Consider the following 13667-nt stretch of genomic DNA (forward strand, 5'->3'; position numbering starts at 1 on the left):
CTGTGTCTGACTGTGGCTTGGTCTCAAATCATTAGAAATGACTGATGGGCATCCAAAACTATTCCTCGTGTCTTCAGCATGAATGGGAAAATACACTTCTACAGTTACAGTATATTATAAAGTAAGATAAAAAAATCCACAAATAAAAGCCCTCTTTTATAAATCATGAGAGACATTTTTGCCAGAGTCAGCCAGAGATGTGACCGTATCGCTGGAGTTCATTTCACCTGAGGTGTAAAATCACATCACTTGTAATATGACAGTTTAAAAAGGTTTGTGAAATTTGTATCATTTTATGGACAAAATTCATAACCAGAGAGTTTTTGTGTTGCAGGTGAATGCCCTCGACACACTGGGTCAAACTGCATTACATCGCGCAGCGCTGGCGGGCCACCTCCAGACCTGTAGGATGTTGCTAGGATACGGGGCAGACGCCTCGCTGGTGTCACTGCAAGGCTTCACTGCTGCTCAAATGGGAAATGAAGCTGTTCAGCAAATACTCAGCGGTATGCAACCCCCCTCGTGTGTGGGCGGGGGACTAAGTGGATGGGTGGAAGGGTGTGCAGCCGTGTGGATGTGCTGTGCTGTTGTTGCTATGCAGCAGCAGCAGCTGTGAATAGTGGTATTAACTGGAATTGTTTCGTAAAGGTCAATTTTAATATGTGCACAGTGAAAGCACCGACGGGGGAAAGGGTTTGGAGACAGTGAGCCAATCATTTTTACACTTTGAAAGATCACATCAAAGTTCATTGCTGCACGATTTTCAGGATGTTTTTTTTAAATTTATTTATTTATTTTTATTGATATCCAGGGATTCTAAATTACAACACAGTGAGATGATAAACTACTAAAGTTTATGTCATGTAAGTCCATAGGGTACTGTAAAAATGACTTCCAGGTCATATTGTAGTTCACAAGAAAACAATAATTGCTGAATAAAAGTAATTATTGATCATTTTATTGCTGCTATGGCTTCTCACATAATCTTTTATGAACAATTTAAGTCAAACTATCGGCTTTTTGCCATATATAACATTAAATCACATGAAATAGGAATCTTATAAAAAAAATTAAAATGTAAATGAACAAATGTGGGTAAAGAAAACAGCAGATGAAGCTGCATTATTGTACCTAAATCTACAACTTATGTCAAATAAGTTACAATTCCCACTTTTGAGGGAAATAAACTTCACGTAACAACATTTTCAAAGACAGTTGGATTTGTGTTTTTTAGAGCAGGATGCTGCTGGTTAACAGATTAAATCAGTGTATGTCAGGTGAATTCTTCCAAATAAGCATCTTTTCAGATGATTTTCTTTTTCATTTAGATTTTTCTTCCTCACTGATGTTTGTTTGAAAGTAATTTCAGGACAATGTCATTTCTCTGCAGAAAATGTCCCAGTGAGAAACTCAGATGTGGACTACAGAGTTCTTGAAGCTGCCAAAGCTGGAGACCTGGACACTGTCAAGGTAGCCTGCCTGCATCCTGCTGTTGTTGTTTTTTCTCAGTGTCAATTGAAAAAGAGTCGAGGAGTTATTCTAGACTTTTCTCGCTCAAGTATGATCGTTTTTATAATCATCAGCACATGCTGGATGGTAGAGTTTGCAACTGACACAGCAGATGACATATGGGGCATCTTAAAAGTCTCACACTAAAAATTACTTTTTTAAATGAATCTATTTTTCTTTACCTATAGCAATGGTGCTAGTAAGTTTAAGTGGAAAACTGATAAATTATTTTAAAGAAACCACAGAAGTAAACATGAAGAATGTAGTCAAAGAAAGTGGTTTCAGTAGCTTTGCTGTGTTTAATGACACTGATCGAGGGAATAAATTGCAGAGAGAACAGAAATCTTTCCAAATTACTGGAACAAACCGAAAGTTTGAGTAATGCTCTACTGTATATATGCACTGGTACTTTTCACCTATTGTTCTTATTTCTTTCCTTCTTCTTTACATTTTAAAGCCGCAATAAAAATGCTATTTATTTATTTTTTAATGTCTTTGCAACGCACTATTAATCACCTTGTTGTTGAATTGTGCTAAAGAAATAAACTTGCCTTTCCTTGCCTGGAAAGTATCATGACTGCAGTTATGACATTTACTATGATTTTCACTGAAATCCTTTTTTGCCCCTCTCGTGCCTCTGCAGTCGTTGTGTACCGCTCAGAATGTGAATTGCAGAGATCTGGAGGGACGACACTCCACTCCGCTTCACTTTGCTGCTGGCTACAACAGAGTGTCGGTGGTGGAGTACTTGCTGCACCACGGGGCGGACGTTCACGCCAAAGATAAAGGGTGAGTCATTTGTGGAGTCGTTTTTGTCGAAAACAAAATTAAACTTAGAAAATCTTAAAATAAGGATATGGGGAAAAGACACATTTTTGATTGTGATTCTTTCCCTGTACAGTGGTTTGGTTCCTCTTCATAATGCCTGCTCGTACGGTCACTACGAGGTGGCTGAGCTGTTGGTCCGACACGGAGCCTCAGTCAACGTGGCAGACTTGTGGAAGTTCACACCGCTCCATGAAGCTGCAGCAAAGGGCAAATATGAGATCTGCAAGCTGCTACTGAAGGTTCGACTTGCATTGTCCTTTACTAACCCCCTACTGTCCATGACAACACACCATACTTGGTTTTTAAAGCTACATCAAACAGAAGTTTATCACATACAGCCTGTCTTTCACACCATCCTTGAAATACTGTGGGGACATTTTTATTGCTTTAGTGATCAGATGAATATTAATGGGACTTTTGCTACTTGATGGATCAAACAAGCCACTAAACTGCAATCAATTGTTCCTCTGAGTGCAATTGTAATTGATTGAAAGTAGTCATGAATGAAGTGGACTTTGGAGGCAGAAAACATGGAGTAGGTGTGTCTTGTCGTCTCATTTACTTTTGGATTTATATCTTTAAATTCCGATGCACTTCCTCCAAGCAGATTTATTGCTCTATAAACAGACACATTATTCTTGTCTGCACATAATTTCAGTAAACAGTATTTAGAAGTTACAGAAATGAAAACTTTGGTCTTGGTAATACAGGTTAAGAGGAGGGACACACCAAAAACAGAAAATATCTGTTACTAATGCGTATGCCTGTTGTGTAATGTGTTACTTATATTCTTTAAATCAGCATTACGGATTTATCTTTTCTGAATTACCAGGGAAAGGTTGTTTAGATCATAGGTCATGCATTACTATAACGTATGCCTCATCATGCCGTCTGAGAGCTTTATTAAATTAGAAAAAAGCTGCAAATATCCGTGAGACGATAGATTGTCACTTATCTGTTAACCTAAATGAATCCACTCAAATGTTGCATCTCCACAGCTGAATGCACTCTAGTGTTTTCTCCTTTATAGGCACCTCCAGAAAGGCTTATATTAGTAGAGGCTTTTTTGTTTAAGTACATGAAGCAGGATTTTGAAAAATAAATAAACCACAAGAGCAGAAAATGACATGCCTGGATGCATATAGCATGGGTCTACTACATTTATTAATAATAATAATAATAATAATAATAATGAATTTAACTTGTAATGTACTTTACATTCAATGAATCTCAAAGTGCTACACTTAGACCATTATTCATTTATACACATTCTCATGGGTAAGCTACGTTTCTGCCCTGCAGACTGACAGAAGCGTGGCTGCCATATTGCGCCAAACGGCCCCTCCGACCACCACCAACATTCATACACATTCAGACACATTCACACGGGGCAAGGTGGGTAAGCTGTCTTGCCCAAGGACACTACTACAGCAACTGGGACAGAGCGGGATTCGAAACATACAAACATACTAGGGGTGTAACAATATATCGTGCCACGAAATTTCGCGATACAAAAACGTCACAATACGTGTCGTGGAGGTGACAAAGTGTACCGCGATATTGGATTATTAATATGAATATATTGTGTTGACTAGTAACGCGCATCCGACCGCGCGTGCCGACCGTCTAGAAAAGAAAAAAGTCAAATCATACATGAGAGAAACTATTCAGTTTGTGGCAAAATATTTGTACTTGTATGAAACTGAAGATGCATAATGCAAACCTGACATTTACTTTTAGTTCAGTTTGTGGAAAATGGTTGGCCTGGCATTCTCTTTAAAACTTAAACAGTTATAAAGCATTACAAACTGGAACAATAGGGCAAATGTACCGTATTGTTTTGTATTTTGTCTTTCAAATAAAAGACAATTTTTTCTAGTCATATGTTCCTCATTCAAGGTTGTTAAAAAAATACTGCTATAATATCGTATCGTATCGTTATCGTGACCTCAGTATCGTGTATCGTACCGTATCGTGAGATTAGTATATCGTTACACCCCTAAAACATACAAAGAGTGGCCCCATTTACCAAAATGAAATGGTTCATTCTGCTTGATTCTTCTCAAAGCTGGATGGATCTGTTTTTGTGATGGCTCAGTTGCCCCCAAGTTCCTCCTTCCATTATGCGCTTCTTTGCATATTCATACAGTGTTGACTAATGTTGTTTTTTTAAGACCACTTATGTTTCCTGTGATTGGTCTGCAATCATTAGAGTTCATTCATGATTCATTCTCCTTTAGCTTTAAACTTTTGATAGCTGACTGCTCATTCAAAGAAACATGAGAAACGTGTCAGTTTTAATGTCTGATGCAGCTAAAATTATAGTTAAAGTAAACAAAAGTGGCATGTAAGCTGTAGGAAGGAAGAGTTTGGTGGGGGTGGGGGGCACTCATCAAAGACAACATTGATTGCTTTGGTGTTATTGTTGATTGGTTCTGGTTTTGGGATTGTTGGTACAACTAAATAAGTAATGAGAAAATGTCACTCCTACCTCTGGGATAATGGTTTTTCTTGCATTTTTGTGAAAAATTACCAAATGATTAATTCAGAAGCAATTGATCCATGAGTTTGCAATAAAACAACAGTTATTAAAGTGGATATTAATCCCGTAAATATTCTGAACCTTTTCTTTGGAGCAGTTTAGCTTTAGTCTTCTCATAAAGTAAATCTATGTCTTTTCATGTGTTATCAACACTGAGAAACTTCACTCTTGTCCAGCTTCTTGCTTGCCTTAATTATAAAACCTGAGGTTGGTGAACACTGAAATCTTCTTGTGTAATTTCATGTTGTGTGTATGAATAGTTGAGGGGACCCAGAGTGCATCCTAGTGGGGCTTACTTCAGAAAGATCAGCAAATGTCCAATAACACCATCTGCCTCAGCAGCTTTGTTTTTGTTCATCTAACATAAGGCATGCTGTACTTGTTGGGAGGGTACTAGAAGTTAATGTTCATGCTTGTCTTTTTCTTCCTTTCTTCTAAGCATTTGTTCTCTGTTCCATTCATCGTGACCAAAATCAATGGGTTTTTTATGACGTAAAGGCCTGTTATTTTGTTACTATTGTTATTATTACATGTGCAGCAGCAGAAGAACTCAGTATCAACGTGTTAACCTTGCATGGCCTCGTCATGTACAGATAAATCCAAGCCAACACTTTGAAAATAGCTCTGGAGTTCAGAGATAGAGCAGCTCCCTCAGGCTGCTCTTCCACTTATGTCATGCTTGGTTCAGTTCTTGCAACAGCAGGTCTGGAGGCAAGAGTTAGAGACACAGGCGGGGGAATGATAATCCATAGTGGAGAGACGTTGAGTTTCCTATTTCGTTTTTTACATTTTTGTGTTTCTCTGCTTCGACACTTTGCATGAGGCCGCCTCTTTATTGGATTTTATGCATTTTATTAAAGCTATGTCCCAGTTCAGAGGTTGCATCTACACCATTTCAGTCTTTGAGATTGGACCTTTAATGGAGCATTGCAACACCTTGCATATTTTCTTTTTCAGGAATTGAATTATAGATATGCTGGTGTGTTTGTGCTGTTGGAAAGATGACCTCTTATTTTAATCACAAACGGGAAGAACTCACAGTCTGACTACAAGGTTCCCCAATACTGAGGACTCAAATTAAGTCCACTCATCCTCCCCTTAACACTGTGCATAACAGTTGGTGTCCTGCATGTGTGCTCATATGCTTTGTTTGGTTTTCACTAAATGTAGCATTTTATATTCTGACCAAACTTTCCGACCCTAAGTTAAGGTGCCATAGTCTGTGTTGAGGGGTTAGGACTTCTCCTAACGCCTCCTATAAACAAGCCATACTTGTTCTGTCTGTTTGTAATATTGTTGACATGAACTTCAACATCTCACAGAGAGAAAAGTGCAAATACTTATCGCACTTGATGCCAAACTTATATAACCACGGATAAAAAGTCTCCAAGTTGGTTATTATGATCTAAACACTATCGCACTTGATGCCAAACTTATATAACCACGGATAAAAAGTCTCCAAGTTGGTTATTATGATCTAAACACACAAACGTTAACTACAACATATTCCTACACACACGGATACATAAATACTTCTTCCTCATGTACTCTGCACCTCAACATGTTCTTATGCTATTGAATTCAGTTTTTATTTACTTAAATATTACACTTAAATATTTATTTTATTGTTTTCAGTATTACATGAACTTATCTAATAGTTTTACATTCTTGCGGAGTAATACAGACACTTCCTGACTATTTTTGTGAGCTATGTTACCTTCTTTCCCCAAGAACATTTTATTCTGAACTGGAAACAGCTTTCCTTCATGTTTTGGGAGTGGTAGGGGCCGGGGAACCAGAGCGTCAGGAGAAAACCCTCCGCAAGTACGGGGAGAACATGCAACCTCCACACTAGGAATGGGTGATATTTTACCGTTCACGATATACCGTCCAAAAAATTCCCCACGGTAAGAATTTGTCATCTCGCGGTAAAAACGATAAATTCCCCTTGATGACATTTTTGTGTAAAGACGGATTTATGGTTCTGCGTTAAATCCACGCACAACGTGCATGAAGGAAGGAAGGAAGGAAGGATGGATGGATGGATGGAAGGAAGGAAGGAAGGAAGGAAGGAAGGAAGGAAGGAAGGAAGGAAGGAAGGAAGGAAGGAAGGAAGGAAGGAAGGAAGGAAGGAAGGAAGGAAGGAAGGAAGGAAGGAAGGAAGGAAGGAAGGAAGGAAGGAAGGAAGGAAGGAAGGAAGGAAGGAAGGAAGGAAGGAAGGAAGGAAGGAAGGAAGGAAGGAAGGAAGGAAGGAAGGAAGGAAGGAAGGAAGGAAGGAAGGAAGGAAGGAAGGAAGGAAGGAAGGAAGGAAGGAAGGGAGGGAGGGAGGGAGGGAGGGAGGGAGGGAGGGAGGGAGGGAGGGAGGGAGGGAGGGAGATATGAGCCAGAAAGAAAGAAAAAAAATTAGCCAGAAAGAAAGAATTAATTCAATTTAATTGGTGTAGTTTAGTAGTATTTAGTATCTTTTAGTGCAGTGTTTGGGGGCTCCAAAGACTGAATGTGGTGATAGATTTATAGTTACAAAGGTGGAGTTGAATTGGTATTTTTTTTATCGTCATTTATATCGTTATCGGGATAAATGCCAGACATTATCGTGATACATTTTTTAGTCAATATCGCCCATCCCTACTCCACACATGAAAACCCCTGGCTGAGTCTCAAACTGGGAACTTTGTGTGAGATAACGCTGCTAACCACCGCTCTAACCACTGTGCACCGTGCTTGTGTTTTTATTAATCTACATTTGTTGAGAGTTGAATTTGAAAATGTAGAAAATAATTAATTATATTAGATTATATACTACTAATAGTTTAGTTTGAAATTGGGCGTCGCCACATGTCCCTTCTTCATCTGATAGGTCCTCTTGCGTTTCTGGTTTTCAGACAAAGATGTTGAGATGTTGCATCTTTGTCTGGTTGTAACAAATGTTGGCTGGATGTAGATGATGGAGGTGGTGGAGATGGAAATGGGGACCCAGTGAAACGACAGCTCATGAGGGGTGAAGGGCCAGCAGAGAAACAAGATGAAAGCCCTGTTTCATAACTTGAATGGGTAGTTTCACCATCATTGGTGTTTTTCATCCACTTTGTCTTCTTTGTCCTCTTCTTCCTCTTCCTTGGGACAGCTTCATTGTTCTCTTGTGTTATTGAGGTGAGTTTATTGTGAAATTGGGCATCACCACACAATTCTTCATCCACTGATGGGCGTGCCAGATTCACACTCTTGCGTTTCTGGTTTTCAGGGATCTCTCCCTGGACGTTGCCGCCCAGAGATATACATGTGTTCTTCCACTTTTCCTCACTCTCTTTTAGATCTTGCACTTCTTTCTTCAGTTTAGCAATTTCTCAGTCTTTATCCTGAATCGCTCCGTCCCGTTTCCATACCTGAGTCCCAAAGTGCTCCTCACGGTCCTGAAGCTGCACTGCAGTCCGGCCTCCGTCAGGTTAGCATCCTGAAGTTCCTCCGTTAACGTAGCTGTTTCATGGACTTGTACGTAGATTCCATGTCCATCTGTTCAGCTTTGTTGGACAGTGACTTGTCAGTCGGTGTCTGCTGCTTTTTCTTCAGAAGAGTGCATGTATTTGTCACACACTCCTTTTCTGATGTTTCCAATTCGTAAATCAATTGTTTATTACTTCTTACTTGGAGAGCGAGACGCTATTTCTGAACCCATTCCTTCTTTTTCAAGCCACATGTCGGAGATTTTGTCAAGTAGGCATTTGTTTTTGTTCTTCTCTCACATCAGAGCCAGTTGAAGTTTCTGCACACTGAGATAATAATTCTGAATAACTTTCCAGCTGGAAAGGCTCCACGCAGGGCTGACAGATCTTTTTGTTTCTTCTTGCGTGCATCTTCAATTAAAACAAGTATTTTGTTGAAGTTGAAGTGTAGATCTTGTCGACCGTGAAAAGTTGTTGGTAGTTGACGCTATTAATCACCAAAACAAGTATGTTTTCGTCAAAGAGCAAATGACTGTTTACATATCTGTTCCTGAACTGTGACGTACAGACTTTTGCTGTGAGCCAATGATTTTCTCAGAGAGGTTAAGCTGAGCTCTCTAAACGTGTGTCCCTGTCTTCATTCATAGCTCCATTGGCACAGATTAGTCAGTGCCAGTGGACAGTGTAACAAAATAAAATTAAACTATATGATATAAAAAATTACTGGCATGCTTTAATTTAAAGTACAATTCCAAATACTTTCTGTGGTCAGTTCAAATTAAGCAAATCTATATTATCAGTAAATTCTGTAGCACCTTTATTCTGACCTCCTGTGCTGCGTGAAACACATTGAGGCGCGAGGCCGTCACATTTCATCCTGTATCTGTTCTACCTTGGTTGGTGGTAACAGAAGCATAATGGGGTGAAATGAAAGCTGTGGGAATTCTCAATGCAGAAACCTGTAACAGGGATGCAGGAGCTGCAAACGCTGTGCACAAGAGCATCTCTCACTATCTTGGGGATGGGGAGACGTGGTCCAGCAGGCCTGATTCCACTGCTACTGTAATTTGGCTTGCTTAAATGTCCCGTCAAATGAAAAGGAAGTCGTGGGGTAATAAATAAATAAATCACCACTTGGTTAATGGCCAAAGTGCTTGGAGAGCCAGAGACTGGCTGGACAAACTACGAACTTTGTCAACTTGGGTCACTCCCTACTCAGCGGATGCGGTTGCGTTGCTTAGCAACCTGGAAAGTCACATCTGCTGAAGCCGGAAGAGAGTCTCCCTCCTGCAGCAGCAGAAACACGGCCAACATCAGCAGCAGCTGACACAAGCTCAGCACTGCTTTGTGTATCCTACCAGGAACAACCAGGTTGAAACCTTGATGTTTTTTGGTTGTTTTTTTTTTTTGAAGGGGGGGGGTTCTTCTTCTTCTTCCTCCATGGCTGAGTGACTCAGGGCATTGGAGGTTTTTTACTCCTGGCCACGAAAATTAGATAAGGCACAATCAGATTGTAGTATGCCAAAATGCTTTGTGAAAGCACCCATTAGGGAGGAAATATTCCAGCTTTGTGGGATCACTGAATGCGCTGCTAGAGAGTAAAGGCAGAATGAAGAGGGGACCTTTATACCTCTCCATGTGAAAATGTTGGATCTGTGCTAAGGCTGGGCAATATGACCTCAAATCAATATCACGATAAATTGGGCAGTTTTACCTCGATAACGATAAATGTACGATAACCCTTAGCCGGAAACAAAAAGTTTCTATTTTCAGATTGGTGGATTGGTTGGTAACTCCAGACAGCTGCTCTCAGTTAAAGCTCAGCGCAAAGTAGTGTGCTGTGACTCGATGCCGTTGGACATCTGACTTGGTTCTTGATGTTTCACCTGTTCTATGAAAGACATTATCATCACCAAAGGGCCACTGACATGTCCTTGGACTGTGTGGTATATATTTCATTTTTTACAACAGTCCACAAGTGTCCAATAGGACCATCGGCAGCCAAACCAAACACATCCCAAATACTTGCAACACCTGGATCCACCTTCAATTAAAATGATAACAATAACAATATGAAATAGCAGTCATACACAGACAGCTGTCTTGAGAAGAGAATCTAGGGGAAGGATTGCCATCCACATCTCCACTGTGCCTGATTGAAAGAGCAGAAAGTCGGCTGATTAAATGTGCATTCATGGAAACCTTCAGTGCAGTTGAGCCGTCTGAGTGAAGCCCTCTATCTTACACTGGAAAGACAACAATAAACTAATTTAAGCTTGGTTAAGTGACTGAATTGTACAGTGTTTGTTATATATTCAATGAGTCTGTACAAAGCTAAAACTTTGTAATTTTTGGGACTGCTTGTCAGTTGTTGCACTTTTTAATGTCATGTTTTAACATGAAGCCACTGTTAACTCTACAATGTGAGGTTCAGACTTTTCATGAAATAAATGAGAGAATTTCCTGGATTTGGGTCGCTGCTGGTCATTAGGAGGTGGCGGTGGGTCCCAAAGCCTGACCCGTTGAGAACAACTGCTTTCAAGACTTGGTTTATGAACATGAAACGCTCAGACCACAAAGGTTTTGGGTGAAATGAGACCGTCCAGCCTTCAGAGAATGTCCCGTTTACGGCATCGTTGTCACCTTTTTGTGCACGTACCAACTGCCATGAATTGTTCTGCCATTACAGATCTATGATGTTTTGGTCTATTTATTTGGGAATGGCCCTCATTATTTTTAACCTTATCCTTGTGGCTAGAGAATGAATGTAATTACAATAAGGGAATAGGGATTCATGAAGAATAGGGAGAAAACAGGGCAGGCTCAAAGCCACTCACATTCCAGCGAGTAGTGATGGGTAACGGACAGTTTCAGGCCACCAGTGGATACCCAGGGTGGAGAACCTGCAGCATCCAGTTTTAATGAGCACCTTTCAAAGCTTTCAATGAAATGACAAGTTAAACTGTAACTAAGGAGACTGCTGAGTGATGAATATGTCTGCCTTCGCTTCATCCCCAAGGAATGTGTTGTTTTCCGAATCACTGAATGTCCTCTCCTCACCTCTCCGTTGCTAAGTTTGATTTATCTCTCATCTTCTCTGCGCCGAATTACCTGCATCCTCATCTCAGGTGTCACTTGTCATCATATCACCTTCCTCTACGTAAAATACTTTCAGTGGGATAGTTGCTATGTGTTTTCTATATCGCAGAGACTGTTGATGTTTTTAAAAAGAGGCTCAAGACCCATCTCTTTAATCAGGCTTTTAACTGACTCATTTAACTCTTTTACATTTCTTATGCTCACCCTTATTTTTATTGAATCTTACTGCTCTGTTTTATATTTAGTTTATCCTTTCTTATCGTATTTTATTTTTGTTTAATCTCAATGTTTTATCTAAATATTTGAGTTGTTATTTATGGTCTATTTTATACATTTTACTGTTTTATTATTTTAGTTTTTAATGTCTTACTTTCTAGACATACTTTTAGGATTTTATGTTTGTATGTTTTATGTTTTTTATAAACTCCTTTAGTGTATTTTATCCTGTTTTCTTGTAGCTTTTATCTCCAGTGTTTCCTCATGGGGAGCCTCCATGCTGGGAGTGACTCTGGTCTGCAGGGGGGTCGTCCTGGGGGTGGTTCTGGCCTGGATGGTTGTGGAGTTCTGCACCACGGCTTCACCGCTGTGGTGTGGACTCCTCTTTCCGTCCGGGCCAGGATGGTCTCTGTGGAGGAAACCCTTGTAGCTGCGGGTTATGAGACCTCCTGGCGTGGACGGCTCCCTGTTACCGTTTCGTCACCTGGATCCTCTGTGCCTAGCCATGCCTACACCATGTGTCTGCGTGCGTGTCTGTGTGTGTAATTTAGGAATTTAGGTGAATTGTAGTGTGCTTTTGTCTGCGGGGAGGGGGGGGGGGTGGGCATTAATAAGTTTTATGTTTATTTGTTTTTTCTTTTTTTTTTTTTTTTTTTTTTTTTTTTCTTTTTTTTCTGTTAAGCACTTTGTGTTTCATTATTTGTAGGAAAAGTGCTATATAAATAAAGTTTGATTTGATTAATCTTAACATCTTTACATTTTGATTATGGACACTTGTTGGAGCTGGATTTGTGCACTAGTCCACTTTTTTTTTTTAAAACCTCCATTATTCATTCCAGCATGGAGCAGACCCAACTAAGAAGAACCGGGATGGGAACACTCCACTGGATCTGGTAAAGGATGGAGACACTGACATCCAGGACCTGCTGAGAGGAGATGCCGCGCTGCTGGACGCTGCCAAGAAAGGCTGCTTGGCCAGGGTGCAGAAGTTATGTAGCCCCGACAACATTAACTGCAGGGACACGCAGGGACGCAACTCCACTCCGCTGCACCTCGCAGGTAAAATGTTCGAAGATACATTCACAAGTTCTTTTGATTAAATCAACTTTCTCACTGACAACATTTGCTGGGTTTAACCAGAGACATGGTAACTTGATGTTAGAGAATTTTCATGTCTGATTTTAGATACTTGTGTCTTTTACACATATTTCCATCAAGTGTGTACTTTAACAATGTAATTTTATTTTTTTAATTTGCAAGTGGTAATTTACCAGAAATGTTGGCCACATTACTTGTTGGCACATCAGTTTGCGCAGTGGTCAAAGGCTCGATAGAGATTCACTGCATTTTAACTAGATTTGAACTCCTAACACACAAAAAGACAATATATGGGGGGAAAAATGTAAAAAAAAAAAAAATCACTTCTTAACGAAGCCTGCTTTTGAGGTTTCTGTTGGAAAATGGCATGCATCATTTTAAAACTACCATATGTTGGCAAGTAAAAGTTATATCTGAATACATTTGGTAACAAAATAAAGTAACGTGAGATTGCACAAGTATAAAATGAACTATACATATTACCAGTAGTAAATGACTTAAAGGAGCATGAGGCAGGATTGAAGCAGGATTTATGAAAACATTTTGTACACGTTTTAAGTTTTCTAGTAATAATGTCAGATGAAGCGTTCCAAACCAAAAAGAATGATTCCTCTAGTGTATCTCTCTGTTGCCTTGAACAGGCTGTGTGCTGCAAAATGTGCTGCAATTGTGGGGCCGAATTTCCCGCGCTGGGCAGCGGATGTGACGTCACATGGCGCTGCATGCACGTTCTCCCCGTTCTCCCGTGCCGGCTTCACTGTTGGCTGCAGTACCCCCGACGGCCGTCGTGGCGGAGGGTGGCGCTAGAGAGTCTCATTTCTTAAAAGGAGCCTCATGCTCCTTTAAGGCAAACTTAACAATAATTTTAAAAGATGCTATTTTAAGCTTCTGAAAATATTCAAAAATGTGATTCCACTTAAGTGATAAAAATGTGT

General features: G+C 40.0%; 1 protein-coding gene across 2 annotated transcripts in view; it reads left to right on the forward strand.

Annotated features, from left to right (window-relative positions):
- The window catches only part of LOC133455366 (poly [ADP-ribose] polymerase tankyrase-1-like), a 108567-nt gene that overhangs the window by 74387 nt on the left and 20513 nt on the right, over positions 1-13667 (forward strand). For both annotated transcript variants that reach the window (XM_061734355.1, XM_061734356.1), the window contains exons 14-18: positions 335-506; positions 1391-1470; positions 2153-2298; positions 2411-2576; positions 12474-12693. In XM_061734355.1, the coding sequence (XP_061590339.1) occupies positions 335-506; positions 1391-1470; positions 2153-2298; positions 2411-2576; positions 12474-12693 (784 nt within the window). The remainder of the gene's footprint in view (positions 1-334; positions 507-1390; positions 1471-2152; positions 2299-2410; positions 2577-12473; positions 12694-13667) is intronic.

This window comes from Cololabis saira, chromosome 11, assembly GCF_033807715.1.
Source record: "Cololabis saira isolate AMF1-May2022 chromosome 11, fColSai1.1, whole genome shotgun sequence".
In the NCBI taxonomy this organism is placed as follows: domain Eukaryota; kingdom Metazoa; phylum Chordata; class Actinopteri; order Beloniformes; family Belonidae; genus Cololabis; species Cololabis saira.